Source organism: Callorhinus ursinus, unplaced genomic scaffold (assembly GCF_003265705.2).
Source record: "Callorhinus ursinus isolate GAN/ISIS: 27379988/994484 unplaced genomic scaffold, GSC_fseal_2.0 scaffold11, whole genome shotgun sequence".
NCBI lineage: Eukaryota > Metazoa > Chordata > Mammalia > Carnivora > Otariidae > Callorhinus > Callorhinus ursinus.
The window spans coordinates 38,024,747-38,045,158 of NW_027397073.1; the positions used below are offsets into that span (position 1 = coordinate 38,024,747).

General features: G+C 35.3%; 1 protein-coding gene across 13 annotated transcripts in view; it reads left to right on the forward strand.

The window, feature by feature from the left end:
• NOL4 (nucleolar protein 4) overlaps positions 1-20,412 on the forward strand; it is a 422,575-nt gene that overhangs the window by 195,840 nt on the left and 206,323 nt on the right. For 11 of the 13 annotated variants that reach the window (XR_012380046.1, XR_012380047.1, XM_073898360.1 and 8 more), the window contains one exon: positions 11,688-11,971. Coding sequence is in view for 11 of the 13 variants with exons in the window: in XM_073898360.1 (XP_073754461.1) it covers positions 11,688-11,971 (284 nt within the window). In the remaining 2 variants the exon portion in view is untranslated. Of the gene's footprint in view, positions 1-7,976; positions 8,166-11,687; positions 11,972-20,412 lie in introns of those variants that run through there. The other 2 variants (XM_025886836.2, XM_073898359.1) reach the window with 1 other exon arrangement.

The window sequence follows — 20,412 nt, forward strand, 5'->3', positions numbered from 1 at the left end:
ATGGGAAAGAGAACGTGAGGGACCCAGAGGACAAACTTTGAAGGTTTTGACAATTTTTCCTCTTTACCTACTATATGAGCAAAACCAACAGTGATTTCAGCACATGTGAGCATATAGATGATATGCAGCTCTGCTTTATGGGCTGAGTGAAGATTCTTGACTTTGCAAACATACACTTGACCTTGGGAAAGATCTTCTTTCCCAAGAGTTTGCTAATCAAGATAATTAAGGTATTCTTGCCTGAAATAATGCCATTGGTTCTTTAGTTACACATTTATATTCGCTCTATGGGAAAAAATCCTATTCTTTCATGAGTCTTTTAAACGTGGGGCCACACTGGCAATAAGTGCTCTTGTTTATTAGTTTGAGTTAAGAAAGAATATTTGGCTTGCTGGCATCTTTTTCTGACTATTTCCTAAAGATTTACTAAATGGGATTAAAATATCCTCAGATTCAGTCTTCCTAAACTCAGATTTGATGGCTTTCAGTTGTGTTTATTTCTCTTGGTATCAAGAGTTGCTTCCCGCAATCACATATTCAACCAGTTAGTTATTGGCTATCATCTACATTAATTTCTCACATGTGGCCCCAAAACTCTTCTTTGAGAAATATTTCTAAATTACCTGCCCCTTAAGATGAATTAAACCAAGATTTCTGGGTTTTGTTGCGGTAGACGTGTTTAGTGTTCAAGTGGATCTGTATTTTTAAGTTCCCCTAGAAAATTCTGAAGAAATTAAAGTTTGAGAACCGCTGATACACACTTATCATATGAAATATGCTTGAATAATTTTGAGTAGTGTTACCTTATCCCAAGACACCATAGAAAATCGGTTATGTCTGTTGCTATATTCATTTCATATTGCTGTGTAACAAATTACCACTTAGCAGCTCAAAACAGCACCCATATCTCACAGTTCAATAGGTCAGAAATCTAGACAGCCTCAGGTGACTATGGAACTGAGGTCCCTGTTTCCTTACTGGCTGTTGGTGGAAGTCTCTGTCAGCTCTTTACAACTGCCTGCATTCCTCCTTATGTGACCTCCTCCATCATCAAGCTGTCAATGGCACACTGAAAAAACCCTTATGCTTTGAGTGTCCCTGACTTCTGCCACTAACCAGAGAAAGCTCTGTGCTATTAAATGATCATGTGACTAGATCAGGCCCACCCAGCTGAACTCCCTATTTAAGATCCACTGTGCCACATGACATTTCATAATCACAGGAGTGATATCTCACCATGCTTATGGGTTTTGGGAATCAGGATATAGAATCTCGAGGGGAAAGGCACTTTTTAGATTCTTCCTACCACAGCATCCACTGTAGTAGTGCTTTCAGTAAGTAGTTGAAAAACATATAAAAGGATATAAAAAGATTCACGGTCTATTTTTTTAAGCAGACATTAAATAGTTATGTGATTATCACCTCTTATGATTATCCAGGTCAACAAATAGGGTATTTACTATGTGGCGATCATAAATTGGTAAAAGAATAAGAACTGGAACTTTCCCTTCAATAGTTTACATTTCATAATTAAATTCCTCTAGAGGTAGAGAAACATCTTTGATATTTTGATAATTTTCTCAAAAAGATTTCCCATATATTGTACAAAAATACTGATTCTGTGTAACTTCTAATCTTTGATCTTCTGACAGTTAACATCTTTACATTTGATTCAACTGTATTTTTCCTCACAATCTCTGACAATGTTCTTTTCAGATTTGGAGTCCTCTAGTTCTTTCACTATATTTTATTATGATTTCAAGTCCTTTCAAAGTGTAAATTATATTTTTATTAAGACATAATCAAGTCACTTAACATTTCTGTTCCTCAGTTTTTTCAAAAGTAAAACAAATATTATGCATTAGTTAAGGTTGCTTTTTACAAGTTAAAAAATTACCTTTGGCTAAATTAAGTGAAAACAATACAAAGAATGGGAATCTAATGGAGAGGTCCTGGAGTTTCTGACAAAATTCATAGAAGAGTTGGTCACCCACTAATCTGAAAAAGTTAGGAGCAAAAGACAACCCCCATTTTAGAAAAGTCATGGTACCTCCAGTGATAGTAATTTTTGTATTTTTTTCCTAGAGTTTAAGATAAAACGACCTAGTTCCAATGACTCCCTTTTTCTGTCTCACAGCTCCAAATTTTTCTCATTTCCTAACATGATATGCCATCTGGAAAATACTCTGGGAAGGGATCATATGCACTAGGTTTCCAACTCAATGGGTGCTTAGTACCTACCATCATTTGGCTGCTAAAACACATACACACACACCATACCATTGCATATCACACATCACATAACTTTTTCATATAGCCAAAGATGATCCTACTAAATAGTTACCACCTATTACACATAAACCTTAACCAACCTCATTCTTCCCCAAATGGAAAGAAATCTAATTCATGTCCAGCTATTGCATTCAGAGATGGTATTGAGGAGCCCCAATTTCTGAGGCCAGATCGCCAAATGATATTCATTTCTTCTTTAGTTCTGTAACAATTGAAATTATGTGACTAATGGACTGATTAGTATATTTATCTACTACCACCACACCATATATACAACAGTGGAAATAAAACCTAAAGAAACGAGAAATGTGTTTTAATCCTCAGACACTTGACAGCAAACAAAGAAATCCAGATGAGTATTACACTCCTTTCTGCATCTAGTTCCAAAGCCATAGACAGTATGACTAACAAGCTTCACTACTCATTCCACCTTTTCTTCTCTTTAGCTAGTGATTAAACAACTTAGAGTATTTTCCAAATGGTATATCATGTTAGGGAATGAGATTTTATCTCTGCCTATAAGGATTGCCTTGACCAATATTTTCCTTTTGGCAGAGTGAAATGAGAAACGCTTCAGGTGCTCTTATGGGCCTATGTACCAATCCATTCTGTTTTTTGGACATCTTTCATTCCCTTAGTATTCAGGATCGGTGATCATTGCCAACACACAACTCTTCTTTTTATCTATTCCCATAGTGGCCTGCATGGTGTGAAATGGGCAGTTGTCCATTTTTATGGAAGTGTCCTTCTTACAGGCCAATGGAACCCATAGCTGCAGAGAATTATGAGAAGTGTCACTGCCATCTCAGAAAAGCCTTGTTTTCCAGACTGATATTGTGGCTATGAGGGAGGCAGCCCCAAGAATCAGTAGCTGGTTTAGAGCATATATCATATACTGAAAAGCAGCCCCTCAGGCTCAGATTGTATCTTTCAGTGGCATTATGGCTGAGTTTTTAATAGTTTATTCCATTATTTTAGAAGGTCCATAGTTTGTCAATAATGGAGTAGAGAATAAGAGTAATAGCTCCATGGGAAATCCTCCAATTATTTCATTTATTTAGTATGATGTGATTTCCTTGATGAAAATTAATGTGTGGGGGAAAAGGCTAGTACATAAAACATTCTGAGGGTTCTTATGTGGTGGTGGTGAAGGAAGAATGGCTGAGTAAAATGCAGGACCAAGTCAAAAATAAGTGTCCATTCTGCTGAGGACAAGTAACTATCCTCTCTAATTAGAGGTGTCTAATACAATTGTTCTGCCCTGGCCTATTATGAAAGATCTATCAATATCATCCTTCCTTCAACTTCTATTAAAATGTCCTCCAGACTTTCCCTTTTCAAGTCTCTACACCATTTGGCTACTGCCAAAGAAATATCATAAAAAATAACCTCTTACTATCTTTGTTCTAAAGAGAATATACAACCAGACCTACAGCTCAAGGTTCACTAAATAGATTTCATTGTCCATTTGGGCCTATCCATGAAAGCAACTGTACCATCATAGAGTTTCACAGAATCATGGAAACCTGGTTGACATTTTTTATACTCAATTTTTCACAAAGAATTTCATTTAAGACAGTAGACAGAGATTAAAGAAGGAACTCATACTTGTATGGCAGGTCATGCTCATATACCACTGGGGCATGAATAGACTCCTTTCTATATATTGTACTTATGCTCAATGAAAGAGGGCTCCTAAGCGTGCATGAATTTGACATTCAGTGAACCAGGTGGTGCTCAGTTCATGATGGCCAGCTGGATAAAGAGTCAGGAGCTGTTATCAAAAAGCAAAGTTACCACAGGAAGAATACAGGGTCTGCCACTAAATCTTGTTTTTTACTGACAGAATTTCTCTGGTGGGAGATTAGCCCAAGCTCTCTGCCCAATCCTGAACTGCTACAGATGCCTAGAGTACCATCTGATCTATTTTGTCTTCACAAAGGTCAAGTGGAAAAGCCACTTTCATTGCAATCAAAACCAAATGAAACCTACTCAGTGATATGCCTTCTTCTTAGTGATAAAGAGGTCAAGTTTTAAGAACTTATCTTTCACTTTGGAGGGGAAAATCTGAAACCCTCTCTTCTTTCTTACCCTCAGTATTGGTATTATCATTTTAAAATCAATGCCCTTTAACTTTTTTATATATGCATAGATATACACACATATATATTTATTTATATTAGTAAACTCCTTAATGTGAATGTTTGACTTTAAAATATAGCATCATTCTTTTGTACATGTTTAAGATAGTATTACTAAATAGTACATAATCTGGATTATAGTTTGCAAATACCAACAAAAATAAAAGATTACTTTTGTTGATTACTTACCTTTTCAAAGATTTTTGTGGTGTTAAGGACTTCGAAGTGCAAGACTTTTGTAATCAGCAATTAAAATTTTTGCATATAAGTAAACAAAATATAAAACAAAGAACAGTGCTGTTTAGTTAATAACAGTATTCTAGAAGATGAGTAAAATAGAAATCAAAGAATGGAAAAGTCATCAGAAGGATTTGAAGAAAGGAAATAAGAAAAATGAGGAAGAAATTTTTAGGTGGCAACTGCAAATGGACAAAGGCAGGAATGTGTCAGGGTCTTGGACTGGGGAAGGAATGGGATTGCCCAGCAAAGGATCGATTGATCTATCTATCATCTATCTATCTATCTACCATCTATCATCTATCTATCTATCATCTTTGTTTCAGGTTTTTATTTAAATTCTAGTTAGTTAACATATAGTGTAATATTGGTTTCAGGAGTAGAATTTAGTGATTCGTCACTTACATATAACACCCAGTGCTTATCACAAGTGCCTTCCTTCATATCCATGACCCCTTTTGCCCATCCACTGCTCACCTCCCCTCCAGCAACCCTCAGTTTGTTCTCTGTAGTTAATCGTCTTTTATGGGGCACCTGGGTGGCTCAGTTGTTAAGCGTCTGCCTTTGGCTCAGGTCATGATCCCAGGGTCCTGGGATTGAGCCCCACGTCAGGCTCCCTGCTCAGTGGAAAGCCTGCTTCTCCCTCTCCCACTCCCCCTGCTTGTGTTCCCTCTCTTGCTGTGTCTCTCTCTGTCAAAGAAATAAGTAAAATTAAAAAAAAAATTAGTCTCTTACAGTTTGTCTCCTCTCTCTTTTTTTTCTTCCTTCCCCTCTGTCATCTGTTTTATTTCTTATATTCCACATATAAGCATATACTATTTGTCCTTCTCTGACCGACTTATTTCGCTTAGTATAATACACTCTAGCTCCATCCATCCTGCAACTCTAGTCTCGTTGCAAATGGCAAGATTTCATTCTTTTTGATGTCTGAGTAATATTCCACTGTATGTATATGTATACATGTATATATACATGTATATACCACTTCTTCTTTATGCATTCATTAGTTGATGGACATTTGGGCTCTTTCCATAATTTGGCTATTGCTGATAATGCTGCTATAAACATTGGGTATATGTGCCCCTATGAATCAGTAGTTTTGTATCGTTTGGGTAAATACCCAGTAGTGCAGTTGCTGGATCATAGGATAGTTCTATTTTTAAATTTTTGAGGAATCTCCATACTGTTTTCCAGAGTGGCTGCACCAGCTTGCATTCCCACCAACTGTGTAAGAAGGTTCCCCTTTCTCTGCATCCTCACCAACACCTGTTGTTTCCTGTGTTGTTAATTTTAGCCATTCTGACAGGTGTGAGGTGGTATCTCATCATAGTTTTGATTTGTATTTCCCTGATGATGAATGATGTTGAGCATCTTTTCATGTGTCTGTTAGCCATTTGTATATCTTGTTTGGAAAAATGTCTCTCCGTGTCTTCTGCCCATTTCTTAACTGGATTGTTTGTTTTTTGGGCGTTGAGTTTGGTGAGTTCCTTATAGATTTTATTCTTTATCAGATATGTCATTTGCAAATATCTTCTCCCATCTGTAGGTTGCCTCTTAGTTTTATTGACTGTTTCCTTCACTGTGCGGAAGCATTTTATCTTGACGAAGTCCCAGTAGTTCATTTTTGCTTTTGTTTCCCTTGCCTCCAGAGACGTCTAGTAAGAAGTTGCTATGGATGGGCGCCTGGGTGGCTCAGTTGGTTGGGCGGCTGCCTTCGGCTCAGGTTGTGATCCTGGAGTCCCGGGATCGAGTCCCACATCGGGCTCCCTGCTCAGCGGGGAGTCTGCTTCTCCCTCTAACCCTCTTCCCTCTCATGCTCTCTGTCTCTCATTCTCTCTCTCTCAAATAAATAAATAAAATCTTAAAAACAAAAGAAGTTGCTATGGATAATGTCAAAGAGGTTGCTGCTTGTGTTCTCACAAAGGATTTACTTAGACTGGATTGCCTGCTTCATGTTGCAGAGTAGAGGGAGCTATGGTGTAAGATGTAGAGTATGGACATACAATCTCACTCATATGTGGAACTTAAGAAACAAAATAGTTGAACATGGGGGGATAAAAGAGAGAGGAAAACCATAAACATACTCTTAACTGTAGAGAACAAACTGATGGTTGCTGGAGGGGAAGTGGGCGGGGGGAAGGGATGGGTTAAATGGGTGATGGGTATTAAGAAGGGCACTTATGATGATCACTGGGTATTGTATGTTAAATGATGAATCCCTAAATCCTACACCTGAACCTAATATTACACTGTATGTTAACTAACTAGAATTTAAATAAAAACTTGAAAGGAGAGAAAAAGATGTAGGGTATAGTCTGGCAATGGATATATTTCCTTTTTTATAGGGGACCCTAAGCTGGGAGAAGACTTCGAGCAGAGGTCAAGAGTGACAAAGTGATGAAGGAGACTGGCCCCTAAATTCCATTTTGCAAATAGATTTTGAAGGATTTAAAAAAAATTCTACTTTTTTGGGGTGTTAAGGTACCAATCTTTTAACACAGCATTATTTACATCTATATTTTGGATCTAAAAGTTAGCTTTATGGTGAGATATTAAAGGGAGGTTTTCTAAGGAGGCACCAAAGGACTAGAGACGGAGGACTGTGGTGCATTTGGGGGAAAACCATAAAAAGCTTTTTGGGCCCTATAAGCATCTGACCTGGACTAAAGTTTTGGACTAAATTTCCAAGTACTAATCTTAAAATGAGGATTATATATATATTTTCCTATTCATTTTTCCCAAGGCACTTGGCCTAAAGGCCATAATGAAGAACTACTGAAAGTAGCTGAATGAGAATGTAGATCAAGTGCTTTGGGAGATTTCAAATATATATACATCACATTATGTTTATATATAGAGAGAACACATATATGTATATTTATAACTTAAATACATACACATCATACTTGCTGTTATGGGTTAATTCTCCTTATATAGAGAGAGCTAACCATTGAATCTTGTAATGACATTAGACATAATTTAAACAAATAGTATTTCTAAGGTCTGTGCTAATTGGTGGAGGGAATGGGGAGTAGGGAAGGAGAAAGAAGAAAATGAATAGCTGGTCACTATGGTTAGTGTTACTGCACCTTACATGCAAGAGCCGCAGCTAAGCTCACTTGGCTGGTCCTCTGCACAGCCCTACATCCATCCCAGCAAAACCAACCTCAGAGCAAAGCAACCCAAACATCCAATGGCTCTCCTGATGTCACTGGATGCCACGCTACCTGTCATCATATTCCACATTCTCTTCTGTTGCTAGGTACCCTGGACATTCTTAATTTCCAAAGCTCTAGGTGCCGTTTTCTCCTTGGTCCTCAAACACAGTTTTTAGTTCCAATGCCATGGTACCCAGGCTGACACTTGAGAGAAGCACCAGCGTTCTGGGCCTTTGAACCTAAAGGCCATACCTACAGATCTCAACACTGTACCCTTTGTGTAGCAGCTCGGTACCCACACGCCAGCAGCCACTTAGGATGGAGCAAATTATCTTGGGTAAGGAAACAGATTTCCCCTTTAATGCAATAAACTGATAGGAGTTGGTTATGATAAATAGGAGTCTGAGGTGTGTGGTTTTCAAATACTGAAAAAGTATCTTTAAAAAAGAGAAAATAAAAATCGTTAACATGGTTACAAGAAACCAGACAATAAAAAATGGTTAATTTAGCTTCAGTTTAATGTCTGCTCACTCTTTATATTGAATTTTTCTAATATAGATATCAAAAACTTTGTTTTAAATTTTGATTTATAAGATAGTGGCATGTGACATTACTGGTTCTTTTACCATTTAAATGGTAAAATGCGTGAATATATATTTTATACAAATAAGTAAATCATCCATTCGTTCTTCATAAAACATACTGATTTACTCATGAATGAAATATGGAAAGCTGTGGAATTTAGTTACCTTGGTTACATCTGGAGTGAACTACTCTGTCTAAAAATATTTTCTCTTTTATTGTTTATACTTTATACCAAAATTATAAATATATGACTTTTATTAAAGATTCTCCTGATAGGTAATAATGTTTATTTTATTTAAAATGTGAATAAATGGTACACTAGTTACTAAATATGTATGACAATTTCAGACTAAAGACACAGATATACTATTTTAATTTTTAACTATAAAAGATATTGGATTTGTTTTATGCTAGTATAGATTTGGTTTTATTTTATTTTACTTTTTAAAAAGATTATTTATTTATTTATTTATTTATTTATTTATTTAAGAGAGAGATAGAGCGAGCAAGAGAGCATAAACAGGGGGAGGAGCAGAGGGAGAGGGAGAAGCAGGCTCCCTGTCAGGGAGCCTGACAGAGAAATCACGCTCGATCCTAGGACCCTGAGATCATGACCTGAGCCAAAGGTAGATGCTTAACTGACCAAACCACCCAGGCACTCCTAGATTATGTTTTAAAATGAAATATACCTTTAGGGTTATTCATTCTTTTAACATATTGATAAAATTTTCTTACATAAAATATTTAGCATTTTTTAAAGGATTCTAGTACACAAATGTTAAATCACACTTTTCTTCCTGAATTTAGTAATTGGACTGGAATGCGACCGTTATGCTTTTCTTTGGACTTTTGTGGAAAGAAATAAATAATCAGAAATGACCTTGCATACTTTAGCTTTGGATTTGACTTCACATAAAGGACATGCACAATTTCCTGAATTACTTATGTAAATTATTCCCTTAATTCTTTATTTCAAAAACCTTATATATTTCATAATTAAAAGACTGTTTTTGATTTCTCAATAGCTATGGAAAGTGCTATGTCATATTATTTATGACTGGGTTTCCCTAAATTCTCTTACGTTTGTTTTCTTTCCACATGAAGTCTTTTGTTGAATGAGGATGTAAAAGGAGTAATTTATTAGTAGAATCTTGCCATTTGAATATGTTTTAACTTTTTCACAAAATAGTTTTAAAATATTGTTTTAAAATTTAAGTTTTTAAAATATTATTTTACTGAAAATTAAGCTTAATGCCCTTTGTTTTTATTTTCCACTGGAGCTGGAGATCTGGGCTTCCTCCTGGACCCTTGTCTGTCCTACTCACGGTCTTTACCTGTTCTTTTCTTATGATTATTCTAGTCCCCTCTTGTTCTACACTATCGTTGCTTTAGTTTGGGCTTTCAACAATGCTGACTCAGATGGCTTCTAGAACTCTTAATGGTTTTCCATTTTGTCACCATCATCCCAAACTCCTCATAAGAGTCAGAGTAATCTCCTTAAAAGATTTTTTTTTATATCACCTCCAACAATAAAATTGCTCCTATTTGCTCCCAAGGTCCAAGCCAAGCTCTTCGTTATACAAAGCACATCCTCTGCCTCCGTATCTAGGTTTCCCTTCCTGACTCTTTTGTTTGCACTCAACACCCCAACCTTATTTCTCATCTGCCCTGCACATTCTGTCCTCGAAGATATTGCGCCTTCTGATCTCTAAGTTGCAAACGCTCTTCCCCAAGTTCTTCACCTGTTTAAGGCTTACTCATCTTTTGGAATTCAGCTCATATGCCACCTTCTTTAGGAAACTTCTGTGGTGTCCTTACCCCCTTGTTTTGGATCAAAGCCTTTTTCCTCTGCATTTTAGTTGCATTTTTTTTTCCATGTCTCTTAATTATTTGTGAACTCATTGAAGGTAGAGGCTCTGTTGGCCAAATTATTTAACCCCCTTTTGGCCATGTGTAGGTATTCAATAGATGTTGAATAAATGAATGAACAGGTGAATTATACCACTCCTTCAGAATTTAAATATTATTTTCATGAATTTAATTGATTAGAAGGCATTAACGATTTCAGTGCATCCCACAAAAATAAAACAAACTTGAGAATGTTCAGAAATCAAAATATTACTCTTGTGCACACATATTTATATGGCTTCATCAATAACCCTTAACTAAAGGAAACAATTTAACACCTTCATCCTTCACAATCCTTTAAAATTAATATAAACATGAAATTAAGAGAAATAGAATTTTATTGTTTCATGTAAATAATTTTGTTTCTTACTCTAATTGTTATTGATGTGTATTTCTAAACAAGCTTATCATTTATTTTAAAGCCAGAAAATTTTGACTAATTTTGTTTCTTCTCTTTCTTCCCTGTTTTGCTTTTTATTTATTTATTTATATTTTTATTCCTACAGTTATTTTATTTTTGTTGCTAGAAAATTTTATATGTTGTAAATAATAAAGAGTATTTAAAAATCTAGTGCCATTCCAGTTAAGAAGAAATTAATATTAACATTTTAGGCTACATATTTTCACTCTTCTCCCTCTATATGGGTATGTGTTTTCTTTTTAGAAAATTGGGATCATTTGACCATTTTTGTAGCTAGCTTTTTCCATTTAACACTTCACACTTCCCATTACTATTAATGGAAAATTATTCCACATTTCCCATATTCTAGTCATTCCAACATGTATTAAGCCAATTTTTTATTTTTGGTAATTTCTGTCACTTCTGGATGTTTGCTATTATAAACAACACTGATATAAAGGCTTTTTACCTACACAGAAATGCACACAATGAAGCCCCAGAAGTGTAATGACTGGAGCAAAGGTTATGAGCGCTTTTAATGTTTTAGATGCATATTAAACCCTCATAAAGCTTGAACCAACATACACCCCACTAGCAGGATAAACAATGCTTTTATCAGAGAATTTTCACCAAATCTGGATATTCTCACTAGAAAAACAAACTATCTGCAAATTAATTAACAAGTTTTCTTTGTTTCAATTTGCTTTCCTTTGAGATCACATTTGAGATTGAACTGTTTTCCCTATTTTGTCTTCTTCTTATCATTTTACTTCACTTCTTGTGCCTAAAGATGCCTACTAGATTACAAATAACAATGGCTGCTTCACAAGTTTATTTGTAAGGATAAATTACACAGGAGATGTAAAATTACCACAATGCCAAGCACATAATAGGAGCTCAGTAAATGTTAGTTGAAGTAGAAACTGAATGGCACATTAATTAAAATCAAACTATTCTTTCCAACAGATGATTCTGCTGCGGAGAGCTTTAATGGCAATGAGACTCTGGGGCACAGTTCAATTGCTTCAGGGGGAACACACAGCAGGGAGATGGGCGACTCCAATGGTGATGGCAAAACTGGGCTGGGGCAGGAGGAGCAGCCTCTGAACCTGAGTGACAGTCCCCTCTCAGCACAGCTGACTTCGGAATACACAATAGATGACCACAGCAGTAATGGAAAAAACAAATACAAGAATCTCCTAATTTCTGACCTCAAGATGGAACGAGAGGCGAGAGAAAATGGAAGCAAGGTAAGGTCACGTTACAATTTTCAGCGTTTCTAAGTTCGTCATGAAGTCATAAAGAAATACATATTTATACGAGAGATGAAGATTGTTTTTGCTAAAACCATTTTAAACAAATCCCAGTAATACATTGCCAAGAGATTTATAACCATAGATATCCTGTGTCCATATAAGCAATAATTTTCGGGAATAACAGTGAGCAAAATGGATAGTGTTTCAGACAAGGCTGTTGGTATGTGGGTTTTGTTTAATTTAAATTCAGTTAGCCAACTATAGTACATCATTAGTTTCAGATGTAGAGTTCAGTAATTCATCATTTGCATGTAACACCCAGTGCTCACCACATCACATGTCCTTCATATTTGTGTGTTTTTATACACGAAATCACTTGATGTAATGTTTCTCCTTCATATAATTCTCCTTCATATAATTTTCTTATGAGTCTGTCCTGGGAGTTTGTTGAGCTCAGATGTGAAAGTTTAGCTCTCAGAACATAATTATGGACTCTAAAAAGATCACTATCTAATTGCTACTAGACTGGATAGGTGTACGCCATAATAAAGTTTCAATTAGACTCTCAAATTTGCTTTAGAGACCCAGGGACTTTGGTCAATAATTTACTCCCCATACCTGGGAGAAATGTGTCAGTGTTCTAGATGAAGCTTGCAGATTAAATAACTACTGGAACAAGTAATTTATCACAAACTGTATCCTACAAAAGACAGAAACATGTTTCAGACATATCTAAATTTCTAGATTCTTTACATTAGAATAAATTACAATCCTCCCCATTCCCAATTGATTTATTTATTTTTTTAATTTTTATTTTTTGGTCCTTCTGTTTTGATTTCTATCTCTTCACACCCATTTTCAGAAATACTGCCAATTCTTTTTTGGTTTGTTTTTATTTAAATTCTGATTAACATACAGTGTAATATAGTTTCAGGTGTACAATGTAGCAATTCAACACTTCCATGCAACACCTGGTGCTCATCACAAGTGCACTCCTTAATGGGTTAAATATAACCCATCCCCTACCCACCTCCCTTCTGGTAACCATCAGTTTGTCCCATTTGATTTCTTAAAAAAAAAAAAAAATTAACTTCACATTTCTATCAGTTTGAAATAACGCATGCCGGTGATTTTTGTTCTGTAAGTTTTGAATGTATACTTCGGAACACAGAAAGATTTTTATGGAATATACATTTTGACTCCTTCCTCCCACCCCTCCTCCATTTCTAAATTAGAATTGAAGAACTGATCTTTTGACATAGATCTTAAAGCAAAATGTCTTAATTTGAATTAATTTCTGAATTTGCTGAGGCACTGTACTTCCTAAATTGGCTCTATTTAAATCTTCTTTCTTGCCTGAGGGTATGTTGTTTTATCCTCTTTTAAGCAAGTCACTGACATCATCAGACACTTAAGCATTTCTGCCTGAGGGAGGCTGCTACAACTTTTGCTGGGGTAAATGTGCAAATATTCTCTCCAGTGGTTTAAAGCCAAATCACACAAGCACAAATGATTTTTTGTATTCACTAACATGATCTGAATCAAGGTTACATTTTACAGAACAAAATAACCTTTAAGTGCTCTGGCCATCTACATTGTCTGGTCTTTATAAATGTCCTTTTTATGCCATGTATCTGTGAGTATTTTTCTAAAACTATTCAGTGGTTTGCTCTTCTCTTCTATATCCCCATATTCATTATAATGATAGGAACTATGCTCATTTGAAACACACTGTTGCACATTTTAAACAAAGTGAAGTTACTTTTCCACTCTCTAAGATGAAGTTGTAAAAAGCGCAGATTGAGTTTGGGCTATATGTGAAGAGTAAGATGAGAAATGGGCCTGGGGAGGAGACATACCCGAGGAACCAAATATTTAATGGTTTGGTAAAGGAAGGACAGCTGTATGTGAAAGTAGCCAGAAATATAGAAGAAAAATCAGAAGGGTATAGTGTATGGAAGCTAAGTGTAGTCTACCTTTCAAGAAAGAGAGTGGTCTGCTCTGATTGACAATGCTGATATACCAAGTAAGACAAAGATAGAAAACAGTTAAGTCTGTGAGAACAGTTTTAGAACACTTTGGGAGCAGAATACAAAGTGATTCTTTATTCATTCCTTCAAAGATAACAGAATAAAAGAATATATTAAATATCTGCCATACTTACACTAATGAAGTAACAGAGAACTCAGAGAGGAATCTTTTTTCATAAGACCTTTGATAAATTGTTTTGGTAAAAAGGGGTACATATACATAGAAAAGTTTCTTAGTAAAAGTATAGGCAAATATCCATTTCTGTGTTAAAACATTGGGAGTTCAAAGTAAGAAAATACTATTTCTATTGAAGTAATAAAGAGGGCTTCCTAGAGGAAGTGAGTCTTGAACTTTGAAGGAAATATAAGATTACCATTTTTTCAGAAGGGCTCTCCTGTTGGACATCGTGAAGGGCCTGGAATGCACAGGGAAGATGAGTTGGTCTCATAGGTTAGGGAACCATTGTCTATTTGGAGCTAGGTAGGACTTCATAACACGGTGTTTGAGGAAGAACCCAATATCATTATGCAAGATAGACTATTTGCCACCAATTAATTTATTCAGTGAATATTTACTGAGGGACTCCTCCCTGCAAGGCACTGTTGTAGAAAGCAAAAACATGGAAATGAGCAAACTAGGGGCCCAACCCCTCAAAAGCTTAAAGTCTAGCAGGAAAGAAAGGCAAATCCATGGTTATAATCTGATTCCATAAGTAATATGATGGGCAAATGGCAAGGTGAAATGAGAAAAGAAAGGTGGGGCACCCATGGGACTATAATGATTCTTAAGGAAGACTTTATGGAGAGATGAATGCCTGCATGAATGTGAAGTGTAAGTAGAAGTTATTCAGGTGGAAAGGATTATTTATGGTAGAGCATGTGTGGAGACATAAAGCCCTGAGAGAGCATACTTGGCATGGAGATTTGCAAGGAGCTTAGCATGGCCACAGCAGAGAATATGGTGGAGAAATGGAGTATAGAGAGGTTCCATCAGCAAAGTCTTCATGGGCCAGTTCAAGGACTTAGGATTGTATCCTATAGGCAAGTTGAGCGTGATAAGGTTGTGGTCAGCTTGCAGTTTTAGAAAGATTATCCTGGCTACATCAGAGCAGATAAATGTGATAGGGGCTAGGAAATAAAAAAGACAGAAACTGGTTAGAGAGCTATTGTGGCATTCCAGGAAGAAAATAATGCAGAAATACAAAATAAAATGAACATATTACTTTTGCTCTTTTGATATTGTATTTGTGGGATATATAGCTCAATAGATTTCATATTGCCGAACTCATGGGAATGTTTTTCACATACACTACAGTATGAAAAACCTCCTTATACATCCCATTAGGATGTAAATTCTATCAGTATGAGAATGATATCTACCTTGCTTACTGAGGTATGTCTAGCACCTGGCTTAATATCTGGTACATAGTAGGTTCTCAAATATTTTGAAGAAATAAAGTTTTATCAAATATGGGAAGTGAAGCAGAGAACATTCATGAATGACTCCGGCCTTATTGGCTTGATTGACTAGGTGGATGGTGACACCATTTTCCAAGATTCAGAATGAGAAACATTTGAAGAAGTGCTTTTTTGATATATAAGGTAAACCGTGCCTATGCAGTATCCATGGGATATATTTAATAGGCATCAAGGATATATGTTTCAGCTGAGAAGAAATATCCAGATTGGAGAAAGAAACATGTGAAAGATTTAGAAGTGCAGCCTAAAGCTCTTGTGGTTGATAAGATCACCTCAGAAGAGCATAGACTGAGGAGACAAGAGTCAAAATATATCATCCTACAGAAGAATATCGGCCCATCAAGAACAGGTGGCATAAAAGGAGTTTGTGGAGGGGAAAAAAAAACAAAAAAGGAAGAAGAAAATGAAGGCAACCAGATAAGGAGATGTTTTAGAAGCCAAAGTGTGGGGCATTTCTTTTTCTTTTAAAGATTTTATTTATTTATTTGACAGAGTTAAATGGAGTAATCCTTAGGTGAAGTGACATAGGTCTAAACCCAGGCAATGGTTAGGAGAGTTAATGCTAAGTAAGAGTTGGAGTTAGAACACATGGCAGAAGAAGGGGCAGAATTAGTGGGGAAGTGGATTGGAGACAGTTATAGAGGCTGGATAGGGAAGCCGAATCATCTTAATTGTGAAGGAGACTGTGTCTGGAATTTTGTTTTAGGGATTCTTCTTGCAATATGAATTTGTATGCAAAGAGCTCTGGGGTTCTTGGCTTTGGATCAATACTTGCTGTACCTGAGGCTACCAGGTGAACTTCATACGAAAGGTTTAGCACTCATCTTTCATTTAGCACTACCTCTTGTAGTCCTTAGAAATGTTCCAACACTTATGTACAAATTTATAGAGTGACACTACCAATTTCTTCTTCCAGTATTGTTCAGGGTAGCCTCTGCCATAACTTGGAGGAATGTAAAAGCTTAATTATATAGTATAATTGAAAAACTTAGATTTCTGTGAGTTTGACCTATTTCAAAATTTTATTGTGAATAATATCAAACAAAAATTATTATAAAGCATTTAAATCTGAACAGTGAATAGAAATGCTTAAAAAGAATAGCTGAGCTGGACTATGCCATTTACCGATTGCTTGTTATTATGCAAATTCACTCACTAGACCAGTGAATCATATTAACCAATCTAAAGAATAAATATATTGCATTGAAAGAGCTTAGGTGATATTTATTTTCTGCTTGAAGATGGCCACATTTTTAGAGGACAACTAGTAACATTAGAAATCAGAAGAAAGTAGAAATATTGATTAAAAGCTTAGAAAATGAGACTCCTGAGGAAGTGTAAAGGAACAAGTTATATAGAAAAAAAAGGTTAAGAATACACAAATTTGAATATAAATATGTTTAAAATTATTATGTGAGAATAAAAACAAAACAAAATCTAATAGAGGGAATTATGTAACTTAAAAACACTATCATTGATTTTTTTTTTCTTTATGGTTTTCTCTTTTTCTTTTGGTATTTGTGACCTAGCTGCATTATACTTAAATATGGTAAAATATTCTGAATCAATCTCCCAAAAGAATAATGTTTCAAGTAGTAACTGTGGTAGGAGGGTGATTATTGTTTGAGGGTTAATGTGTCACTGTGGTTACTGCATATTTGGTTTCGTTTTTGGCTCAGTTCCAAGACCCTTCAATCTTCACTTTATTAAAATAATATTTTTCCCTAAAGTGGTCCATGTGACATTTTTTCAATGAATCTTTCCTTTAAATTCTTACCAAAATGGGTATTAACATTCAAATTAAAGTTTATAAAATACTTATCATAATTACCATTAATAGTTACTATGTAATTTTATTTAGACATGATGAATGGAAGCAGCACATTTTTCTAAATATCTTTATAATATTTAGGTGTAATGAGATTGCCTTTTGAAACATAAGAGCCATGAATTTACTTTTGGAACAATGTTATCTTGGTCTTTGTTGTATGGATATTCTAGTTCATTATTGTTTTAACTTGATGATTTTCTTTTCTTTTTTTTTTTAGAGATTTATTTATTTATTTGAGAGAGAGAGAGAGAGAGAGAATGAGAGACAGAGAACATGAGAGGGAAGAGGTTCAGAGGGAGAAGCGGACCCCCCACTGAGCAGGGAGCCCGATGTGGGACTGGATCACAGGACTCTAGAGTCATGACCTGAGCCGAAGGCAGTTGCTTAACCAACTGAACCACCCAGGCGCCTAACTTGATGATTTTCAATATCTAGCTTCTTGATGTTATATAAAGATTTGGGCACAAATCTTCTTCAGGGTAGAAACAACAGTATGTATTCAACAAATATGCCTCACGTGTTAGGCACTGTCCTGGGTGCTAAAAAAAAAAAAAAGTTTATGTCATAAAGAACTCACATTTGCCAGAAAGATAGACAGAAAAGTAAATAAGTGTGTTATAATATAGAAACTAATTTATATGTAGGTGTGCCTTCTAGGCCTACTAACCTTGTCCTGGAAAGTTCCCAGGTTAATTTTTAATGGTTAAGTAGGAGATAGCCACTTGGTGAAAGGAAGTAGGAAATTCGCAAAGAACACAGCATTAAACTAAGGCCTAGAACTGTTGAGAATGGAAGTGGTGAGAGATAAGTCTGGAGCAGTACTTCAGGGTGTCAGACTAGGGTAGGCTATGGATGCCCTTTTAAAGCTTGAACTTCACTCTGTCATTGACAGGGTATTTCTTAGGATGGAGGATAGGAAAATAGCATGATCAGATTGTGTTTTGGGGTAGATCATTATGGCATCTTTGTTACAAGATGGCTTTAAGTGGCATAAAAAGGGAGGAAGGTATTAACAGGATGAGGTCTTGCCTTAGTGAAGTGGTGGTAGGAATGGAAAGGAGAGCAAAGAATTAAGAAATATTTAGAATGTTAAATGGGCAGAATTGGGAGTTTGATTAGGTAAGTGATGGAGGGTGTGAAAGAAACTTAGAGCCAGGAGATAAAGGATATATTAGTTCTGATATTAGGATCTTATGTCAACTCTAATAATGATGAACACTTACTTGGGTATGCTTTCATATTCACAACTCAAACCAACTCCATGTGGTAAAGAGAGCAAGTGTAATTAGCAGCTGTATTTAAACCTAAGTGCATAAAATCTAATGGATGCTAAGCTATTTAACTAATATTAATTATATACTTAGTTAAGTGATAAAGCCTGGTATTGAATACAGGTCTTCTGACTTCACAGCCCATGTGCTTTTCACCATACCCACATACTGGTTGATGTTGTGTAGGTCTAGTTATCTCTGTGGACCATATGGTGACTATGATGAGCACACTCTCCAGAGAGGCAGAGATTTAAAACAATTAGAGAATAGTTCCTTGATAAATGGCACATATCTGCAGTGGCATTTATTATACATATATTTGTTTTGCCTTCCTATATGAATTATTTTACATAAAAATAATATACTAGTGCTTCTATTAGAAAACTAAGCATGTATCCATTGTTGCTTTTTGTGCGTAAATGTAAATAAATGGGTAGTTGAGTTAGAGTGGGTCCTTGAAAAGCCCCAAGGTAAATTTTAGACTTATATTTTGCTAACTACCAATTTAAGATGACATCTTCATATATTTTACATATATACATATATGTTTACATATGTATTATATATAGATAGAGAGTGTGTATATGTGTTTTATAAAATATAAAGTTGTGTGGACTTCAGTTCTCATTATTCAACATATTTTTCCTTCTGTCCTTAGAAGATCTTTTTTTAATCAAAAGATATATAAGAAGGATATAGTATCATATGATTTTTTTGTAGTGTCTATCGTATTTGCAACCTAAATTTAAATGTGTATAATGCTTTAGCAAAAAAATATGTGCCTTATTCAGGGATCATTAAATTAACTAACTACTCTGTAGAATAATATAATTTTAAAACTGCTTCATTTTCCAGATGAAGAAATTAAGACCCATTCAAGTGACTCCTAATACCCAGATCTGTGTCCTTCTGAATCATTATGCTGTCATGGTTACCACCTGCATATGCTTATATTCTTGATATGTTCTTATAGGAAGAGAAGGGGTAAAGTCAACATTTGTGAGTGCCTACTATGCATGATCTAGTCTATGTTTGCTCATTTCACATTTGTTATCTCAGGAGAATGGAGAAGACAAGGGGCTTCTAAAATTTATACCCTGAAATGTGCAAAGTGAAGTTGATTTTAATTCTCCATATGCAACAAAATATACATTTTGAGTTCCCTTTTAAACATATGAGTTCAATCAGTTCAATACAAAATCTCAACTGATCCTTCAGCCATCAGTGCTATGCATCTGGTTAGAGTAATACATTATATTTTTGGCCAAAATACAAAACCAAGGAAAATGACCAATTATTATCTTTGTCTTTATTTGGTGGTTAATCAATAGCTCAAAAAGAAATAGGGTTGTATTTCGTGTGCTTTGTGTAATTTTGTTTGTTTTGTTTTGGGTTGGGTTTTTTGTTTTGTTTTGCCTGTGTATGTTTATCTGTCTTACATTTGTATTCTGTCATTGGGGATAAGATAAAATGTTTGATATTTTTAAAATATCATTTGGTCTGTAGGTTATTTGAGAATGGTAGAGGAACTCTAAGTGAGAGAACTATAACTAATATACCCAGAAGTAATTCATACACATCTCAAAATAATTGGTATTACCAGGACACATTGTGAAACACTTTGATATTGACCCAAATTTGGGGACAGAATAAAAGAAGAAATACCAGCGACCAAGAGCAATATATTCTAATTTGTCTCAATATAATAAATTTATATTGTTTTCATTAATATTAAATATTTGATGAGTGTTAAAGTATATTCCTGAAAGCAACTATCTGTAACCTTGTTATTAGTATGATTTTTAAAAAATATTTTTGAATTGA